Below are 23,289 nucleotides of genomic sequence, written 5' to 3' on the forward strand. Positions count from 1 at the left end.
CGCTTTTGGAGCAATTTTGGAGTGACATTCTCATCATCTATTATAGGGTAAGTATTTTCTTCACTTTGTGAGTTAAATACATGATTTATATATGGATTTAAACATGAAAATTAGTAGAAATGTGGGATTTTGAAGAACAACCTAGAATTGATAATTTTGGATTTTGACCACAGATTTGGGCATGGAATTTGGAATAAATCATATATTTGAGTTCGTAGTGTTATGGATAATGATTATCTTTGAAAATTTTCAGAATACTGGCATGTGGGCCCGAGGGTGACTTTATCGATTTTTCTAGCGGAGTTGGAAATTTGTTATGAATTGATTGATTATGGGTATTAGAGTATATTTTGATTGGGTTGCATCTTATTTGACTAGTTTTGGGTCGACAGTCACCGGTTTGAGGTGTTAAGGAGCGTTGGAGTCGGTTTTGGAACTTCGAAGCGAGGTAAGTCTCCTGTCTAACTCTGTGGGGGGAGGGGAGGGGGAGACTACCCCTAGGTGTTGTAAATGATATGTGCTATTTGTTGTGCGGGCTACGCACACACGAGGTGGCGAGAGTCCGTACGTAATTACATTTATGCTTTTGTTCGGGTAGACATAGGCTCATACCATGTTATAATTGTACTATAGGGGTTATTGTTGCTCGTTTAATTTCTTTATTCCGTATTACGACTTGTGACCGGACTTGCGTAGCGAGATAAACTTGTTTTTGTAGAGACTTGACGGGCTTTATGACTAGCCGTGGAATAATTGTACTCCTTATACGAATTTCCCCTGCGCTATTTGTTTCCATTGAAAGGTTTTCCTTAAATATTTATAACTCACACGCCTATTCGTAAGTGGGGTTAATGACCCATTAAATCTTCTTATTCTAAGGGATCGGGCCATTCGGCAAGATAGATACATCTATGGTTCGTGTTGTTCGACCCTCGGCAGTTCGCACATCTTATGGGATTGGGCCGTTCGCCTCAGCAGGATTATGTACCATACTCTCATGGGAGCAGGCTGTTCACCTTAGAAATATATAATATATGTATCTATGGTTGTATACCAGATTATGATGGGATCGGGCCGTACACCTCGGCATTTCTATAACATACTTCTATGGAAACATGCGTATCATTTGTCAAAAAGCCAGTGTATCTAGGAGTTTTCCTAATTTGAATTATGGCGACCTATCTGGTGACGACCTATAACTCACACACCTATTCATACGTGGGGTCAATGACCCATTAAATCTTCTTATTCTAAGGGATCGGGTCGTTCGCCTCGGCAGGATAGATACATCTATGGTTCGTGTTGTTCGACCCTCGGCAGTTCGCACATCTTATGGGATTAGGCCGTTCGCCTCAGCAGTATTATGTACCACACTCTCATGGGAGCAGGCCGTTCACCTTAGAAATATATAATATATGTATCTATGGTTGTATACCAGATTATGATGGGATCGGGCCGTACACCTCGACATTTCTATAACATACTTCTATGGAAACATGCGTATCATTTGTCAAAAAGCCAGTGTATCTGGGAGGAGGTAACTACAAATCGAGAGTTTGAGTTTATTGTTGAGCGAACAATTTCACCATGTACTTATACTTCTTTATTTTGCTTATTACACTGCCTCATATCTGTTTACTTCTTATTATAACTGTCTTATTGGACTACTAGTAAGTGTCGGTGTCGACCCCTCGTCACTACTTCTCTAGGGTTAGGCTAGATACTTACTGGGTACGCGTTGATTTACGTACTCATGCTACACTTGTTGCACATTTTTATGCAGATACACATATGTCTGGTGGTCTTCTGGGCGCAAAGGCGCGAATGTTGCGGGGACTTACCGTGAGCTGCATTCTATGTTACGATTCACAGCCTGCAGAGTCTCCATCAGAGTTATTTATATTCTCCTGTCTAAATTGTATTCCGGATAGATGATGTTTCATTATATTTCCTAGTTGATGCTTCATGCACTTGTGACACCGGATTTTGGGGGTGCTTACGGGTTGTTCATTATTGAAGTTGTAAAAATATTATAATTACCCTGCGAATTCTAATTCTTACTACTTAATTGATAAAAATTATGATTTCAGAAGTACTAAAATGAGTAATTAAGTTAATCATTCACTAATGGCTTGCCTGACGGCGGTGTTAGGCGCCATCACGACCTTTAGTGGATTTTGGGTCATGACATTAAAAACCTTGAATTACTTAAACCATTAAGACTTACAGTGCATCAAATAAATATATTAATATTGTGAGTAATCATTTATGAACGTCACAAAAATATTCAAAACAATCTCTTACCAGTATGTTCATTTAACTATGTAAGTTAGAAGGGATTCATTCTTACTCATCACTAGTTTTATTTTCTTTTGAAGGAAAACATCCTTTAGTCAAATTTCCTTCCAAACAGGATCCAAAAGTTGTTAGTGCCTCTACTTTCAGTGAACCTTAAGGTCCATCCTAGACCAACTTGAAATCCTATCAAGATTAATCTGACTTAGACAAAAGTGCACAGATAAGTTTTACTCAATTTTGAAGAACATATTCACTTATGAGGTAAACTAATATTGTTCTGTTTAGGAGAGACATTAATATACAATAATAAGGTCATGCATTCATGTACCACAAGAGATAAAATGTTTATCAAGTTCAATAACTAAGAGTTATTTGAAAAATAAAACAAATATTCATCTCTTATTTTGCCTAGAAACCGGAATTAAACTCCTTCTAACAAAAGGTACATATATTGCATCCTTTAAATTAATGTCTTATCACTATCAAAAGAAAGTTTTAACAAGTAATACAACAAATTGCATGAAGTCATTGTGGAGTTGAGATAAAACATTAAATAGATCATAATAAGTCAAAACACTGAATAATAAAATTCAGACTACATTCAATATATATATATATATATATATATATATATATATATGCATCTTGAATAACAAATTCCGATGGGAAAAGAATCATTGATGCAAAGTATATTACTGTATATAATACAAAAGTTATACAATCCAGAAAGAAACTGAACCAGCTCAGATGCAGATCATACTGTTATTTTCAAACAATTGTATATAACCATTTAATACTAAAATTTCAAACACACTACATATATATGTATTCCTGCATCTTGAATAGATAATTTCGATGGAAAAAGAACTACTCATGCAACAAACATATGTAATGCCAGATTATTCACTCAAATAAATTAAAATAGACCCAACTCAGATGGAGAGTATACTGTTAATTTAAGTCAAGTGGACATCATAATCAATATCTCTAGTTCCATTGATCCAACATGTATACTCAGATAGAGAGTAAGTACACGATATCAATTACTAGTATTTCACTTAGTGAGCTTACAATAAATTTATCCGGTATGGAGGAAGTCCTAAATTCAATGTGTAAATTTATTATCTCACTATAAATAAAAAGTGGAGACCATAAGAGTTAATTCCTATCACCACTTGATCACAACCACGAACTTTTCTCTGAGGATTAAGTTTCATATTTACAAAAACGTTCAAAACCCCATTTAAACGGTCTTAAAACGCTAAAATTAAAGTTTTTCTCTGCATAACACTGAGTATTGATCACTGGGTTGGTTTTGATAGACCTACCTTCCGACCGTTAAAATCACAATCTCCAAAACTGCGACCAAATTTGGAAAATTACCATTTTAAGCATTTTATAAGAATTTAAAATATCACTTACATTCTTACCATATACCAAGTCATATCAAATCAATATGTGCTATCATGTTCCAGATTAGACATAAATAAAATGATTGAAAAGATGACTTTTCATATGTAAATCATATTTTAATCCGCCAAGCCTCCAAAATAACTCATCTAAGCGACCCCGAATCGTCAAAATACGATGTGATTCACTCCATAGCAGTGAGTTCTTCTTAACTGATCGTTTCCGATGATCGTACCAGATTTTCTGGTCATTCAGAGATCGTGAAATTCACGATCACCAAAAAACTAGACCAAATGCGAATAAATTATTTTTGGCGTATTTAGGATTAAAGCCATGTGATTTGTATTCTTCCTATATATCATATCAAGTTAAATCATCGTGTGTCATCATGTTCCAGATTCAACACAAATATAGCCGATATATAAATAATAAATTTTTATATTTATAACAAATTCAATTTAATAAACTTCTTGAAAACCCATCTAAACGACCTCAAAATGCCGAAAAATAGCATGATTCTCCGCATAGCAGTGAGTTTTTTTCACTAGATTGTTTCGATGAACTTACCAAGTTTCAGGTCAATCGGAGCTCGTCAAATTCATGACCACCAACCTGTAACCAAACTTGGAGAATAACTGTTTTAAGCAGTTTCATGAATTAAAATAAATACGATATTGATTTTCATTCTCCTTATAATTATACAATTAGCTCAAGGCATATATTATGTTCTTCCTATTTCTAGGATGCATAATATCTCCTTTTGCAATATATTACCCTTTTATTAAATACATAAGAATCTAAGATATTACATTTTTGCCCGTTCGGCGAAAACCCCAATATCTCTTCTCATGGGTAGAGTTTGTCACGACCCATTTTCTCTCCGTAGGATGTCGTGATGTCACCTAGTCTCTAAGACTAGGTAAGCCTAACACTTATTGAATTAATAGAAGAATCAACCATCAAACGAAGAGTATGAGATAAAAATCTTATACACCATTACAATTCCCAAAACCGGTAGTACAAGTCATAAGCTCTACTGAGTTTGCTACAAAAACCTCAAAATACAACTATTTCGAAATAAAGATAAACAATGCTAGTACAATAACAGAAGATGACTCCAAGGCATATGAACGCAGCAACAGGTTTACCTTGAGTCTCCGCAGCAAGATCCGTACAGGTAGCTAGCGATCGACTGACTCCAAATTTTCAGGATCTGCACAAAAATGTACAAAAGTGTAGTATGAGTACACCACAACGGTACCCAGTAAGTATCAAGACTAATCTCAGTGGAGTAGTGACGAGGGATAATCAAGACACCTACTGGACTTGATAACTGAACAAGTATAGGTACAGAACTAACAGAGTACTACATAACTACACATAATAAAAACAATAATACGGTGCTTGCAATAGGAAATAGAAGCAACAATTAGCAGCGGTACGCCACAAGTAATAACACAGTAGAGTAAGATGGACACAGTCTAAATCCAGTGAAAACAAATAAAGGAAAGACAAGTAGAAACTTGATAAGAATAACCGCTTTCGCACCAGGTTTGTTCAATAATCACCACGAGGTACCAAACCTCAAAACTAACACAATTCACGGGTCCCAATTCATGAACCCTAATCACATGGCATCTTGTGCCCTCATTATAACTGATAACTGCACGGACGACTCATGTGCCAATAGAACAATTCTCACATATAAGACAAGTACACGAAGTATGTACAAATAATCAGTAGCATCAGTCTTCATCTTCTTAAACTAATAGGGTGATAAAGTACGCGTATGCTTGTGCAAGTGTTCTATCATAGTTCGGGCTAACAAATAAGAGTAGAGAAAATGAACGGCACATAAGAAACGATCCCCACAATTTTCACCAAGTAAAACTCACACAGGTTAGGCACGCCACTACACAAATATCAATAACAACAATGCCCCCAGGCCTTCACAAATCAATCCCCGACATAACTTATCTTGTCTCGACATATGCGCAATAATAAAGTAAATGCCCGCCTTGTCTCGCCGCACACGCTTAATAATTTTCCCAACTTGTCTCACCACATGCGCAAACCCATATATACAGCCCGCCTTGTCATGCCGCATGTGAAAATATCAATAGTAACAATAGCACGACAGAAACCTCGTGCAAACACCCGAACAAAACCTCCCAATAATATCACGTGCCAAAAACACAACATCACAATAGAATGACTTTCACAACATGTGACCATATTCCACAACATTTCATCCAAATTGTGTCAATACCACAACCACGCATCGCCCTCGGCTCAACAAAACTGAGTACAACAACAACAACAACAACAATAACACGAGAATACGACAAGTAAATCAACTCAAGAGCTTTGGATCACAAAGAAGTGGTTGAACGAACTCACAAAGAATAAACACAATAGGGAATATTAGTCTCAATAAGAATGGATCAACAAGGGAGAAATAATATGTAGCAAATGATTCCAAAGAAGGATGAGGAAACTACGATAAAGGATGACTAACCTTCATTTAGGGTTGAGCAATTATGAAGAGATGCAATTAATTCAATTAAGGATAAGCAAGGGAAAAGATAATCATAACCTCAAATAAGGACAGGCAATTACAGAAGAGATAATAATGATTTCAATTAAGGATAAGTAATTAGGAACGGATAACATGGCAATCGAAGAGGCAACAACATCAGTTAAGGTAAATAAGAGTCAAATAGACAATAAGGGTGGAACATGAAGCAATTATTTCTAATTAAAATACGTAGAGGTGAAACTAGTAAATGGGGAGCTTAACATAACAAAACAACTTCATATCTAATGAGCATAAGAACCTAAGAGCCCTAAAAGGTCAATTTTCCACAAATAAGCCAGAGCACATGCTTGTCACCTCGCGTACACGGACTTCACATGACACAATTAGCACCAAATACTAAAATCCAAAGGGATAGTTTAACCCACACAAAGTTAGGCAAGATACTTACCTCAAAGGATCAAGCCCGATACTCTAAAATGACCCTCTCAAGTGAAACAACCTCCGGCCGACTCAAATTTAGCCAATATAACTTCAATCCATAAATAAAACTCATAGAAAACTGTCACGATCCAAAATTCCCAACCTGTCGTGATGGCGCCTATCTCGATACTAGGAAAGCAGATATTCTCGATAAACCACCATTTCTCTTAAGTTTGAAAATACAATAATTTAATACAATACAAAATTCCACAAATACTGACACGAACACTCCCCAAAATGTGGTGTCACTGAGTATATGAACATTTAATATGAATGCAAATCTGGAAAATACGGTCTATAATAGTCCGAGACCAAATACAGTAAACAAGGAGATAAAGAAGGAGAGACAAGGTCTGCGGAACACGGAAACTACCTCAAAATCTCCTAAAAATCAACTGCGCAAAATGGTCAACACCCGCTATGTCCGGGAACACCTTGATCTGCACACGAAGTGCAGGGTGTAGTATGAGTACAACCAACTCATCAAGTAACAATAATAAATGAGAAATTGAAGATAATGACGAGCTACACAGTTACAGTTCATTTCCAGTAATTCCAGCAAAGAATAGATATGTTTTCAACTCCGGCAGTTTAAGTCAAATCAATTTTATACAGTTCAAGTTCATGTAATCCGGATATGAAATCTTTCAGAGATTTCACAACAATGACAGATAGCAACCAAGTACAACAACAAATGCAAAGCAAGTATAGCCTCTCAGGCAACAGTCACTCAACGCATGACAACGGCTCAACCACTCGGCTCTCAGCCCTCAGTACTCACACTCAATGGGTACCCGCGCACACTGGGTGTGTGTACAGACTCCGAAGGGGGCTCCTACAGCCCAAGCGCCATAATCTGTACGAACAACTCACGTGCTGCACGGATAACTCATGTGCTATAATATCCTGCACGGACAACTCACGTTCCATAATATCCTTACCTCACCGACAGGCGCTCGGCCTTACTCAGTCTTTAACCTCTATAGTCTCTCAGGCTCTCAAAAATCACAAAGATCAACCCAAACAAAGATAACATAATGTATCAACAAATATCCAGAAAGACTGAGGTATAATACACAAGAAAAATCATGATTGCGTACAAAACAACAGTTAGCAAATAATTCAACAAGTACATGACCTCTGCGCGTCCTAATAGTACTATAACGTAGCCTAAACATGATTTCTAACATGATTTACAGTCAAATTTCTTCAACACATAGAGAGCATATAGCTAACAATAAATTATTCAACTATACAATTTCCACAGGACAGATCAAGTCACAATCCCCTCGGTGCACGCCCACACGCCCGTCACCTAGCATGAGCGTCACCTCCAAAACAGTCATATGACACAAATATCCGAGGTTTCATACCCTCAGGACCAGATTTATAACTGTTACTTACCTCAAACCGTGAAATTCTTATTCTGCAATGTCCTTTCCTCGTGAATTGGCCTCCAAACGCCTCGAATCTAGCCATAAATAATTCGTTTCAGTCAATAATATTTAATGGAATTAATTCCATAAGAAAATACTAATTTTCCATAAAAATCCGAAATTTAGCTCAAAAATTGCTTGTGGGGCCCACGTCTCGGAACCCGACAAAAGTTATAAAGCCGAAAGCACATTCAACCACGAGTCTACCCATTCCAATTTTACCAAATTCCGACCTCAACTCGACCCTCAAATCTAAAAATCGTATTTCCAAATTTCTTAGTTCAAATCTCCGATTTACACCTCAAAATCATGTAATCTAATCGATCGTGGCTTTGATCCTGATCCTCAATCATGTCTTCGACTATGGGCTCGCATCTGGGCTCGATTTCATGGTCGATTCTCGCAGATTCTGGGCTCGATTCTGCGAGATGGAATTTGCAGCAGAAGGAAATTGCAGCAGCTATTTTAGTCCACTTTTTGATCCGTTAAACATCCGAAACTCACCCGAGCCCCTTGGGACCTCAACCAAATATACCAACAAGTCCTAAAATATTATACGAACTTAGTCGAACCCTCACATTACCTCAAACAATGCTAAAACCATGAATTACATCCCAATTTAAGCCTAATAAACTTTGAAATTTCTAATTTCTACAAATGACTCCGGAACCTATCAAATCATGTCAGATTTACCTCAAATTTTGCGCACAAGTCATAAATGATATAACAGAGGTATTCAAATTTTCAGAATCGGATTCCTACCCCGATATCAAAAAGTCAATCCCCCCGGTCAAACTTTCCAAAAATTTAACTTTTGGTATTTCAAGCCTAATTCCTCTACGGACCTCCAAATAATTTTTCGGATACGCTCCTAAGTCCAAAATCACCATATGGAGCTATTGGAATTGTCAGAATTCGAATCCGAGGTCGTTTACACATAGGTCCATATCCGGTCAAATTTTCTAACTTAAATTTTTAAGTATGAGACTAAGTCTCTCATTTCACCCTGAATTCCTTCCGGACCCGAACCAACTAACCTGATAAGTCGTAAAACAAACGTAAGGCATAATTTGAGAAGTAAATGGGGGAACGAGGTTATAATATTCAAAATGACCGGCCGGATCGTTACATTCTCCCCCTCTTAAACAAACGTTCGTCCTCGAACGAGTTTAGAATAATTCCTGGAGTCTCAAATAAGTGTGGATATTTGCTCTGCATCTCCTGCTCACTCTCCCAAGTAGATTCTCCGGTTGGTTGGCCTTTCCACTGCACCTTCACTGATGCTATGCTCTTTGACCTCAATTTTCTAAGCTGCCGGTCTAAAATAGCCACCGGCTCCACATGGTAAGTCAAATTACTTCCTAGTTGTACAATACTGAAATCCAGAATATGAGACGGATCCCCAACATACTTTCGGAGCATGGATACATGGAACACTGGATGAACACCTGATAGACTAGGTGGCAAAGCAATTTCATATGCCACCTCCCAATTTTCTTAAGTATCTCAAAAGGCCCAATATACCGAGGGCTCAATTTGCCCTTCTTCCCGAACCTCAACACACCCTTCATGTGTTAAATCTTGTGCAGAACCTTCTTCCCAACCATGTGAACAACATCACGAACCTTCCTGTTGGCATAACTCTTCTGTCTAGATTGTGCCGTACGAAACCATTCCTGAATTACTTTGACCTTCTCTAAAGCATCCTGAACCAAGTCAGTACTCAATAGTCTAACCTCACCCGGCTCAAACCAACCCACCGGAGACCGGCACCGTATCCCATACAAAGCCTCATACGGGGCCATCTGAATACTCTGCTGGTAGTTGTTATCGTAGACAAACTCCGCGAGTGGCAGAAATTGATCCCAAGAACCCCCAAAATCAATGACACATGCGCATAGCATATCCTCCAATATCTGAATAGTGCGCTCGGATTGTCCGTCCGTTTGAGGGTGAAATGTTGTACTCAACTGAACCTGTGTGCCCAATTCTCGTTGCACTGCTCTCCAAAACTGTTATGTAAATTGCATGCCCCGATCTGAAATGATGGACACTTCTTAAAGTTCGTGGGAGCCCAACTACGAAGTCCATGGTAATACGCTCACTTCCACTCCATAATTTCAAGTCTCTGTAGCAATCCGTCTGGTCTCTGATGCTCATACTTTACATGTAGACAATTTAGACACCGATCTACAAACCCAACTATACCATTCTTCATTCACCTCCACCAATAGTGCTGCCTCAAATCCTGATACATCTTCGTGGCGCCTGGATGAATAGAATATCGCGAACTGTGAGTTTCCTGGAGAATCAGCTCATGCAAACCATCTACATTAGGCACACATAGCGTGCCCTGCATCCGTAATACACCATCATCTGCAATAGTGACTTCCTCGGCATCACCGTGCTGAACCGTGTCCTTAAGGACAAGCAGATGCAGATCATAAATGACACCCCAATTCAAGCCTAATAAACTTTGAAATTTCTAATTTCTACAAATGACTCCGAAACCTATCAAATCACGTCCGATTTACCTCAAATTTTGCGCACAAGTCATAAATGACATAACAGAGGTATTCCAATTTTCAAAATTGGATTCCGACCCCGTTATCAAAAAGTCAACCCCTGGTCAAACTTTCCAAAAATTCAACTTTCGACATTTCAAGCCTAATTCCTCTACGGACCTCCAAATAAATTTACGGACACGCTCCTAAGTCCAAAATTATCATACGGAGTTATTGGAATTGTTAGAATTCGAATCCGAGGTCGTTTACACATAGGTCCATATCCGGTCAAAGTTTCTAACTTAAAGTTTTAATTATGAGACTAAGTGTCTCATTTCACCCCGAATTCCTTCCGGACCCGAACCAACTAACCCGATAAGTCATAAAATAATTGTAAGGCATAGTTTGAGCAGTAAATGGGAGAACATGGTTATAATATTCAAAATGACCGGCCGGGTCGTTACATCAATCCTGGATAATAAAGCTTCAATTTTTAACAAAAACTAAAAAGTTAACCCAAAAGTCAACCCCCGGGCTCGTACCTTGAAACCCGATAAAATTCACAAAATCCGAACACCCATTCCGATACGAGTTCAACCATCCTCGTTATTCATTTTTGAAATTTTTTACAAATGTTCCAACTTTTCACTTTGAATCTTACCATTTTGTTGTTAAAACGCAAATAAAATCATGAAATATACATAGATATTAAACTAAGGCACTTAACCAACGATTGTAGATGAAGTTCCTCTCTCAAAATCGCCCACTCTCAGACCTAGGGTTCAAAAGTATCACAAATTAAAGCAAAAACCTGAATTACATAGCTGAAAACAAGATACAGATGTCGCATTTGCGATCCAGGGTTCGCAATCGCAAAAGCGAAGAAGCCTTCGCAATTACAAACAAGAACAAGGCTGGAAAAGGTCATAATTGCGATAAAATGTTCGCAATTGCGAACTGGGCATCGCAATTGCGATAAAATGTTCGCAATTGGGAACTGGCCATCGCAATTGCGATAGAAACCAGTTGGTAACGACCCGACCGATTATTTTGCTTTTTAGAACCCCGTTACCCTAAATAAGACTCCTCGTATGTGATTTTACTCTTTATGACTTGCGAGGATGGTTAGTTCGGGATTTGGAGGAGTTCGGATTGAAATCGGAACACTTGGTTCCTTGGTTTGGCTTTAAAGGCTAAGTTTGACTTCGGTCAACATTTTGAGTAAACGACCTCAAAATAGGGATTTGACGGTTCCAATAGGTTCGTATGGTGATTTTTGACTTGGGCATATGTTTAGATCGGGTTTTGGATGATCCAGGAGCGTTTCGGCGCTTAATAGTCAAAGTTGGCTCTTTGAAGGTTTTTAAGTTCTTTAAATTTGGTTGGAAGTAGGATTTGATGTTATCCAGGTCCAATTGGGATTCCGAGTCTGGGAATAGTTCTGTATGGTGATTTAAGACTTGCACGCAAAATTTGGTGTCGTTCCGAGTAGCTTAGGTATATTTCGGCGCGTTGGAGTAAGTTAGAAGAACTTGAAGTTCATATTTTTGATTCAATTGGTTTGGGGTATGATTCTTAGTTTTAATATTGTTTTGTACGTTCCGAGAGTTCGAGCGAGTCTGTTTTATGATTTCAAACTTTTTGGTATGTTTGGACGGGGCCTCAGAGGCCCCGGATGCCATTCGGACGATGCGCGGATTGAGTTAAGACTCAAAAAGGGCTGTTGGTGTACCAGTTCTGATGTGCCGGCACCTGCGAGCTTTTGGCCGCAGGTGCGTGATTTTTTCCGTAGAAGCGGATTGGGAACGTTTGGACATGGACCGTAGATGTGGGTGATTGTGCACACTTGCGAAAGCGCATGTGCAATTGAGGAAAACGCAGAAGCAGCCTTAGCCGCAGGAGCGACACGCATGCCGCAAAAGCGGGATCCCATTCGCAGAAGCGAAACCATTTGGCCTCTGGCACTTCCACAGAATCGGACCTTGGTCCGCAGAAGCGATGCCGTAGATGCGACCCAGTGACCGCAGAAGCGGAAATCGCTGGAGGCAGACCCTCATTTAATACGGGACTTAGGCATTTTGAGCTCATTTATTTCATTGCTTGGGCGATTCTTGGAGCTCTTAGAAAGGGGATTTCACCTAACACTTTGGGGTAAGTAATTTCTACACAATGTGAGTTAAATACATAGGTTATCGGTAGATGTAACATGTAAATTAGTGAAAAATTATGGGTTTAGGTAAAAATCTAGGTTTTTGATAAAAATGGGATTTAACCACGAAAATGGTTATGGAATTTAGTAAAAATTGTATATTTGAGTTCATGGGGTTATGGGTAACAACTTTCTTGAAAACTTTTCGGAATCCGGGCACGTGGGCCCGGGGATAAATTTTAGGAATTCTTCAATTGAGGTTGGGCAATCACTTTAATAATTATGATATGAACTTTGAAACATGTATTGACTATTTTATATAACATTTGGCTAGTTTCAAGTCATTTGGCACCGAATTGAGGGTTTAAGCACAATCTTGGATCGGAAAGTAGGCTTTGAGATGAGGTGAGTCTCTTTTCTAACCTTGTAATAGGGAACTAACCCCATGGATGAATTGATTTAATATGTGATCCTATTTGTGGGGGTTACGTGCGCACGAGGTGATGAGAGTCCGTATGTAGCTACTAATTATGCTTATGTCTGGTAGTTTAGGATCCAAATCATGTGATACTTGCGTGTTTTCATCTTACTTGCTAATTTAAGTGCTTAAATCATATTGGAACTGATAAAGGAATTGAAAAAGGTCGAATTTCATTTACTTGAGTTTTGGACGGGTTACTTGACCGTTAAAGAGAATTGATGTTTCTTAAATATTAGCTTCTTAATAATCTTTGAATCGGTTATTTATTCAATATTTTCTCTTCTTGTGAATCGGGCCGAATGCGTCGGTAATAGAATAGATGCATCTATGGTTCGTGCCATTTGACCCTCGGCAGTGCACAATTTATTTACTTGTATGTTGGATCGGGTCGTATGACCTCGGCATAATTTGTGCGTAATGATTCTTGAACCCAACTATAATTGATATTGATGTATTGGCTTGAGAGATTTATTTGTTAAATGATGAAAATTAATTGGGCCTTACTATTAGTGAAAGAATTGTTCATTTATTCTTGTTATTGCGTTTTCAGTTGTATTTAGATAGTCCATGCTTAGTTATAATTTCATTATTCCATTGTTGTCCCATACTAAGTGTCGGAGTCGACCCCTCGTCACTACTTCTTCGAGGTTAGACTGGATACTTACTGGGTATATATTATTTATGTAATCAAGCTACACTTCTGCACTAACCGTGCATGATCTGGGGCAGGTGCATCTAGATATCAGTCCGGCATGCATCCCGGATTACTATGAGACTTCGCGGTGAGTTGCCTTCTGAGCCCGTTCTGCAGCAGCCGAAGTCTTTCTTCTGCTTTATTTTCTGTCTATTTCATTTCAGACAGTAGTGTGGTATTCTTTTGTATATTCTACTAGTAGCTCATACATTTGTGACACGGGTCCTGGATATTTATGCTAGTAGACGCTTGATGGTTTTAGGTTATTTTACTTATCTCACTTGCTTTCAAAATTTTTGATATCTCATTTTTATTAAATCCTTACTTCTTATTTATGCACAAACTAAAAATCAACTATTTCAAATCTTTAAAAGAAAGGATCACAGAGTTAGTTCATTGTTGGCTTGCCTAGCGGTAACGTTGGGCGCCATCACGGCCTATAGGAGAAATTGGGTCGTGACACCAGCAGTCTCACCGACACGGAAATGAGTATAACTCTCTCATATGATGTCCGAATTTGACGATTCTTTTTTCTATGGCTCCGTAATTACGATAAAGATCTAATGGTCCAATAAAACTGAATTTGGAACTCATTATCTTAATGTGGTACCATTTATTCTTGAAATAATGACGTCGAAGCATAAAAAACAAGCGCAACACAACCTAAACCTATTCGAAACTCACTCAAGCCAGTCGGGACTTCGTGCGAACATATCAACAAGTCCCGTAACACAACACAAACCTACTTGAGGTCTCAAATCACATCAAATAAAGTCGAAATTATGAATCACACCTCAAATCAAACTTATGAACTTTCAAATCTTCAAACTTCCAAAACTCGTGCCGAAACATATAAAATCAGCCTGGAGTGACGTCAAATTTTGCATGCAAGTCCAAATGACATAACAAAGCTAATTCAACCCTCGGAATCGAAATTCGACCCCGATATAACCCAAGTCAACTCTCGATCAAATCTCTCAACCTTCCAAAAACTTCAGCTTTCAAACTTTCACCAAAATGCTTCAAATTACTCTACGGATCTCCAAATCCGGACGCACGCCTAAGTCCAAAATCACCATACGAAGCTATTGGAATCATCAAAATACTATTTCAGAGTCTTCTACACAAAAGTCAAATTCCGGTCAACTCTTACCGCCTAAGCTTCTAAAACGTGAATCCTTCTTCCACATAAATCCCGAATCATCCGAAGTCCGAACTCGGCTATGCACGCATGTCATAACACATAATACGGAGGTGCTCGAGATCTTAAGCCATTGAAGGGAGCGTTAATACTCAAAACAACCGGTCGGGTCATTATAGAGTTGGTCTTACTAGTATCCAAAGATAACACTCTTTTTCTAGTTAAGAACCTCCACCACTAATGTAGATTTATCAAGGATAATTTTTACATGGTACATCAAGCCGCTTTTAATAACTCTAATAAATATACCGTTTTATGGATTCTACTTATTAATCATAATTCTCAATCCATGAATAGACATAATTTCACATGTACAGATTTATTAATAATTTTCCACAAACCACTTTAATGGTAACTATTCATTACTCACAAAATTCTCAATTTACGATTGAAGATACATGTAGCTCATAAAATTATTTTATGGCAGATTATGGACCACAACTTAAAAGCCGTGCCAATAATATAATATTCATACAAAATACCGTCATCTTTTACTTAATTACAACTGTAACGACACGACCGGTCGTTTCGAGAGTTATAGCCCCATTTTTCCATTTCTGCTTCTTTATGTGTTAATTAGATGTATTGTGTTGTATCGGGTTGGTTAGTTCGGGTCCTGAGTGGGCCAAGGAATTCATACATGAGATGCGGAGGAAATAGCTTTAACTCCAAATGGGAGGCTCCTCGATTGAGGGTTTTGTTAGAGGAGTCTTCCGATTTTCAAGATCCAAGGACAATTTGCGGGGTTCATAAGTGTACGACCCCATTCCTTTCAATGTATTTACACATTCCACATAGCCATCCTTCTCGTCATCATCAAGGTTAAGCAAAACGACCTCCAATGTATCATCAACATTCATCGTGGCACTAGTATCATCAATAATCACATCGGTCACCAAGTCCACAAACGAACACACTTCATTGCTATCCGGTTGCCTCATAGATTTACACACATGGAAAACCATATTTTCATCACCCACCCAAAAAGTGAGCTCACCGGCTTCCACATCAACAAGATCCTTCCCCGTAGCAAGTAAAGGTCTACCCAGAATAATCGGTACCTCATAGTCCACTTCATAATAAAGAATCACAAAATCTGCCGGGAGGATAAATTTATCACCACGAACCAACACATCATCAATAATACCCAATGGTCTCTTCATAGTACGATATGTCATTTGTAATATCATAGATGTGGGTTTTGGTTGCCCAATTCCCAAAGTCTTGAAAACCGAATAGGGCATCAAATTGATACTTGCCCCAAGATCACAAAGAGCTTTAGCAAAGTCAGCACTTCCAATGGTGCAAGGGATTGTTAAAGCGCCGGGATCTTCCAATTTAGGAGCCATTGAGTGCACAATTGCACTCACTAGATGAGTGATCTTTATAGTTTCACAATTCATCGACCTCTTCTTTGTCACCAAATCTTTCATGAACTTTGCGTCACCGGGCATTTGCTCCAAAGCCTCAACCAATGGAACATTAATAGATAGGCTTTTCATCATGTCAGTGAACTTTTTGAATTGGTTCTCGCCATTTTAGTTGGCAAGCCTTTGAGGGTATGAAGGAGGATGCCTTGGCATTGGTGCCTTAGCCTTTGGCACTATCGGTTCTGGTATGTCAACAATGTGCTCCATAGACGGGTTCACTTCCTCTTGAATCTCCTCTACATAGTCATCAATATCAATTCTTACTTCGTCATTTGCTTGCACCACATTGTTCAGAATCTCATCTTCTGATATTACTTGCTCATCATCCATAATTTTCCTTTGACTTGAGGTGGGTGTATCCCCACCTTTTCCACTCCTTATAGTAATGACCATGGAATGTTCCGTATTGTTCCCACTCTTTGGGTTCACCACCATGTCACTAGGTAGTGCCCCCTTAGGACGAGCGTTTAAAGCTTGCGAGATTTTCCCCAATTGAACTTTTAAATTGCGAATTGAAGTGTTGTGAGAGGCTAGTTGAGCATCAGAGTCGGCATTCTTCTCCATCATTTATTTGAACATGTTCTCAATTCGCCCTATCTTATTGTTGGAAGAGCTTGGACCATGGAAAGGATAAGGAGGCGGGTTGCTCGGTTGTTGATACATCGGGGGCCTTTGAAAGCCCTACCCCCAATTTCCTTGGTTATTGTTCCATCCCCTTTGGTTGCTGCCTCCCCAATATCCTTGACTATTGCCACCCTAATTGCCTTGGTTGTTTTGACCATTCCAATTTCCTTGATTGTTTTGATTGTTCCAATTACCTTGGTTGTTACCACCATTCCAATTGTCTTGGTTGCCCCTATAGAAAGTTTGTTGAATCATAGCCTCCGTCATGTCATTGTTTGGGCACTCTTTCATCATGGTTCGGTACCTCTCCCATATCTCATGCAAAGGCTCATTGGGTTCTTGTTTGAATGCTAGAATCTCGTCTCTAAGAGTAGCCATATGCCCGGGAGAAAAGAACTTAGAAGTAAATTTCTCCGCCAATGCATCCCATGTACGGATGGAATGGTTTGGCAACCTTTTTAACCAATCCAAGGCTTTCCCCCGTAGAGGAAAATGTAATAGCCTCAACCTTAAAGTATCCTCTGAGACGTTTGTCTGTTTACTCCCCCAGCAAGTGTCCACAAACCCCTTCAAGTGTTTGTATACATTTTGATTCGGAGCCCCGGTGAAGAATCCTCGTTGCTTTAGCAATATGAGCATAACATTTGTGATTTGAAAGTTTTCCATCCTAATGCGGGGCGGGACTATGGCACTTGCATACCCTTTATTCGGAAACACCCGGTGTAGAGCCGCTCTTGGAGGAGGGGGAGGTGGAACGGGAACGTTGTCTTGAGGCAGTCGACTTCGTCTATTTGCTTGAGGCTCAAGAGGAACCACTTCAACTTGGTCATCATCCATGTCATCCCCTAATGGCATATTTCCGAGAGGATCATTGTCGTTGAGAGCCATTGTTTCACCTATAATTGTTTCAAAAAAGATTAGTAACATGTAAGGAAAGGAAGACAAATCACACACAAAACCAAATATATAGCTAAATCCATTTTTAGCTCCCGGCAACGGCGCCAAAAATTGATCTTGTACAAGTCACACCTCTATTTGGGGTTGTGAAACGGTCGATTGTAATAGTAATACCCAATAAGGAGTCGAGATCGAATCCACGGGGAGCTGAGATGGGATTAATGGTATATATTTGGATCAAGCACGTGAAGTATCTTGATTGCACTTTCACAAATGTTGATTTGTTTTTACTTCTAAAAATTACGCTACGGATTAAAAGTCTAAGATATGAAACTAGAGAATGTTGTTTTTGTTGTTGTTTTCAAATATATAAAAGGCCTAGGGTTATGACTTTCACCTAGGTGTTTGCCTAACGGGTTGTAAACTTTAAAGCTTGTTTCGTTGGTCGGTATGTATTATTGCAATCAACACTCAATTACCCACTCAATACCTCTCGGTAAGGGAGTGATTTTGCCTAATTTGGCTTTCTCAAGTCCAAATGGGTATTGAACAATACAGTTGATAAAATGCTCAAGTCGAGGTTTACTATCTCTAGATTCAACCCTTTAATTGGGACTATCAATCTCTTGGTTTTATCCCAAATTCTTGTTAGCCAAGTTTTCTAGTCTAAGTCTCTCTTTCTCAAGAAGAGACTAAGTTAAGTAGGCATGAACTAATATTTGCAACCATTAATTCTACAATTATAAGCAATAACAAGGCTAAATAATAAACACCCAACCATAAACAAGCCATAAATCAAACATCCATTAGATTCACACACTAGGGTTGGGTCACAACCCTAGCTAAAAATCTTACTACTCATACTGGGTATTGAAGAAAATAAAGAATAAAAGATGATAAAACTCATATTGCAAGATTAATAGATGAAAATCCAAGGTTAAATCACCAATATAAGCTAAAGTTTCCTAAAACGGTAAAGAAAAACGGCTACAGACTTGTCAGTATTCAAAACTTGACCTAATTTCATGAAAGAAGTCTATTTATAAACAGCTGAAATTTTCGGACAAAAATGCCCTTTTGGAGGTTCTGCGGCCGCATAATTCTGTGTGCGGTCCGCACTTCTCTTCAGCTCTTGACAGGATTTGGTTCTGCAGCCGCACAATTCTGGATTGCGGCCGCGTCTCTTAAGTTCTGCGATCCGCACAATTCTGGGTGCGACCGCACTGGGCTCTTTTGCGGACCGCACATTTTCTGAGTGCGGTCCCATAGTTGATTTCTGCGGCCGCACAATTATAGTGTAGTCCACATTAATTTTTTAGCTTGAAGTTGATCTCTCTGAACTTTAACTTCTACGGCCGCATAATTATTGTGCGGTCCGCACTTTGCACTGGAGCTCTGTTGATTCTTCTTCACATTTTGCGGCCGCAGATAGAAATCTGCGGTCCGCACTTGAGCTTGTGTGCTTGATTTTTGTCCTTGTTCAAAATCACTCCTTCTTGAGTTAGATTTTATCGTAATGGCTCATTTTTCAATGCTCCTGCAAATAAGCATATTTATCAATTTTCGGGAATATAATTAAATACTTTTGGACTAAAATAAAAGCTAAAAGGCGCTAATAAGTAGTCTCTCACTTATCAGTAGACTGTAAATTCCAAATAGATTTCCAATAGATGTCGGAACAGAAAAGAGGGGTGGGGTCATGTTGAAACAGAAAAGAAGAAGAATGAGAAAAATTACATGAATGGGGATGGGGTCATCCGAGTTTTGTCACTGTCCAGAGAGCTTTTCCGGTGGTAAGCATTCTCAGATATTTTCTCAACTAGAAGCTAACACTATCGCCAAGATCCTGCAATCAAGAATCACAAAAGAAAAAGCTAAATATTCCCACTGAACTTTTGTACATAAGATAAGAAACCAAAAAACCATGGTTATCTTATCAACCATAATTTCCCAATTCCAAAATGAAAGAGGAAAAAAAAGAAAAAACAAAGGAAGAACAAGAACTGGAAAAGAAGAACCGAGGAAGAAGAAAAGTTGTCGGTTGAATTAAGAGAGAGAGAGATGTGGGACCCATAAAGTAGTTGGATAGTTGGGTCAAAAAAATGAGATTCGGGTTGGTATTTACCCAGTTGGCACACTAAGTGAGGGGTCCTACTACCACGTTGGAAATTTGTTAGGGTTAGGGACGATTTTGTATACTTTACTAACGGTAGGCTTATAGTTAGACTGAAAGTAGAAACAGCTATAAACGTGACTAATTTTCGATAGTATATGAAAAATTTTGACCCTTTTTCCCCAGAAATGGGTACAAAATAGGTATAATGCATTAATTGAATGTGCTATGTCTATTTTTTCCAAGCATCTCCCTCTTTCTTTCGTTTTGCCACACACACGGCGCATGAAAAGAAGATAAAGAGAATTTAATGTATGAAAACTACGTGGTGCAATGTTTAAAGACTTAAATTAAAGGTGGGTTTTGCCCTTGAAGTCTAGGGTTCGATTCTGCCTCCAACAAAATTTTGTTTTTCTATTTCTTTTTTGGTTTTTATTTCTTTTCATTATTTGGTTTAAGTATTTAGATATAAATACTTTAATATTTATAATTACTTTTCAATGTAATTAAAATAATTTAATATTTATTAAAAAAATAAAAGGCTTCTCATTTTTACTTTGAATGAATTCAAAATTCATATTTGTTTTAATAAATATTAAATTATTTTAATTACGTTGAAAAGTAATTATAAATATTAAAGTATTCATATCTAAATACTTAAACCAAATAATGAAAAAAAATAAAAAATTAAATTGAAATAGAAAAACAAAATTTTGTTGGTGGCAAGATCCAAGAATCAAACCGTGGACCTCAAGGACAAAACCCAACTTTAATTCTAGCCTTTAATCATTGAACCACCCAGTACTATATGCTCTTTTAATACATTATTCTCTTTATCATTTTTTCATGCGTGGTGTGTATGCCAAAAAGAAAAAGAGGGAGATGGATAAAAAGAATAAACATAGCGTATTTAATTAATGCGTTATACTTTTTTTTTTTTAACCATAATTTGGTCTCTTGAGTCTAATTAGACATTATTTGAATTTCGAACTCGATTTGGAATTGGATACGAGTGAGTGTCGTCAGTGCCAGAATATCAATATGGCACGTAAGTAATGGGAAAGAAATATAGATATGGAGGATATAAATGTCAGCTTTTTCAAATTATGACCACAGCTTATGATACTATTTGTTGCTAATTTGAAAGAGTTGGAGATTTTTGGAGATACAAAAGGGGGTGTGACGTGTGGTCCAATCTAATAGACTTTTGCTTTCAAGTTTCAAGTAATGCCGTCGTTCATGAAAAATTACTTTTGAGCGGAAGTAGAAATAATTTTTTTTGTTTTCAGGGAGAAACTAAAAATTTTAGCTTTTTTCAAGAAACAGAAGCAGAAATAAAAAATTAATTTATTGAAGACAAACATAACCTTACACTAATTATACTCTTCAGATTATTCCTCATTCGTTTAATATTTTTCTATTCCTTTTCCTTTTCCTTTTTTTTTTGTCATACCTTTCTTCTTTTTTTCTTTTTTTTTAATTTAATCATATTTTTTTCTCTTTCTCCTATTACTAAGAGTAGATTTTTAATTTATATTGAATAATATATTTTGATATATTTAAATTATCATATAAAGAATAAGTAATATTAGATATACAATGTTATTGCTTTGGAATAACTATATTTTATATTGATTAAAATTTTTAATTTGTATTTTTACTTTATTTATATTTTAATTAATTCTTTATAATATTTAATTTTTTAAAAATAATACTAATTGCAAAATGAATATTTATTTTTTGTAATTGATACTTAAAAGTACTTTTTGGAAAAATTGGTCAAACACAATGAGCTTGCAAAAAACACTACTCAAATAAATTGGTCAAACTATGCCTGTCAAACGGGCCGGGTTGACCCGTTTTCGACCCGGTCCGGTTGAAACTCGGACCGGCCCGGACCGGTAGTTAGGGGGTCGGGTGGGCTGGGTCTGGGGGGTTAGGGGAGTTGCTCCGTTTATAAAATAAAATTCGATTAACCGGACCGGTCAAACCCGGTCAACAAAAATTACTGTTGAACCGGTTAACCGGCCCGGTCCGGACTGGACCGGTTCAATGGCTATAATTCTATTTTTTTTTTTAAATGTAAACTTCAATTTGTAAGTTTGAAATAAAAAAAAATACTTGCAAATTATAAGTGCAATATTTTTTCCATTTTCATTGTATTCTATTATCTTAAATTCTTAATGAAATATTCAAAATTTCAAATATAAAGATTTTAAAGCCTTTGCATCCTTTTATTCAAACACTCTTTTTATAAGATTGTTATTTTGTTTTATATTTTTACTTTATATTAATATAAATTATGATAGTTATACAAAATACAAAAAAAAAAAAAAACTAACCCGGCCTGGCCCCTTGGACGCGTAACCCTTCCGGTTTATTTTTTATCCGGATGAACCCGGACCCGTTAAGCCCGGTATTGAAAAATCCATAACCGGCCCGGATTGGAAATCGGCTGGTCACCTTTTTTTCCAACCCGGCCCGGCCCACCCGTTAAACACCCTTAGATCAAACACAAATTGCTATTTTGCAAAAGTAGTTATTCAAAAATGCTTTTGAACAAAAGCACTTTTCAAAATAAGTAATTTTTCACAGTTTGGTCAAAAAGAGACTCTTAATGTAAGCACTTGAAAAAGCTCTAGCACGGAGTTATACATACAATCATACAAACACCAAAAAGATTAATTTATACAGATTCATGAGCTAAAAGCGTCTTATATGGTTATTTTTTTAATTGGAGACACGAGAAGTGCGCAGTTAGCCAGTAATAAGACATGTGTTTCCTTTTAAGCTACTGTTTAAAATATTTTTAGTCTTTAGCCACTACTTTAATAAACTTTTACCCGCCCGGACGAAAATACTCTTCTGCTATAATTCGCTAAAACCTACGCTCTCTGCTTATTTACGTGCTTTTTGGGATTGTAGAGAACTTCGCTCAAATTAAGGACCAAGTGTTCTTAATTTTTGAACTTCCAATTCTAAGTTCAGGACCATGTGTCCTTAATTTATGAGCTTGTTACTGTAAGTTCAGGA

The 23,289-nt window shown here is 37.7% G+C and overlaps 1 protein-coding gene and 1 long non-coding RNA gene across 2 annotated transcripts; both read right to left on the reverse strand.

The window, feature by feature from the left end:
- Window positions 1-4,281: 4,281 nt before the first annotated feature.
- Window positions 4,282-16,697, reverse strand: LOC138903338 (uncharacterized). Its single transcript, XM_070191287.1, has 2 exons — window positions 16,173-16,697; window positions 4,282-4,320 (listed from the first exon to the last, which is right to left on the reverse strand). The coding sequence occupies exons 1-2, from the start codon at window positions 16,695-16,697 to the stop codon at window positions 4,282-4,284; spliced, it is 564 nt and encodes a 187-aa protein (XP_070047388.1).
- Window positions 16,698-19,027: 2,330 nt separating this feature from the next.
- Window positions 19,028-20,186, reverse strand: LOC138903532 (uncharacterized). Its single transcript, XR_011412727.1, has 2 exons — window positions 19,881-20,186; window positions 19,028-19,680 (listed from the first exon to the last, which is right to left on the reverse strand). It is a non-coding gene; the product is annotated as an uncharacterized lncRNA (long non-coding RNA).
- Window positions 20,187-23,289: the final 3,103 nt, after the last annotated feature.

This window comes from Nicotiana tomentosiformis, chromosome 12 (assembly GCF_000390325.3).
Source record: "Nicotiana tomentosiformis chromosome 12, ASM39032v3, whole genome shotgun sequence".
Taxonomy (NCBI): Eukaryota; Viridiplantae; Streptophyta; class Magnoliopsida; order Solanales; family Solanaceae; genus Nicotiana; species Nicotiana tomentosiformis.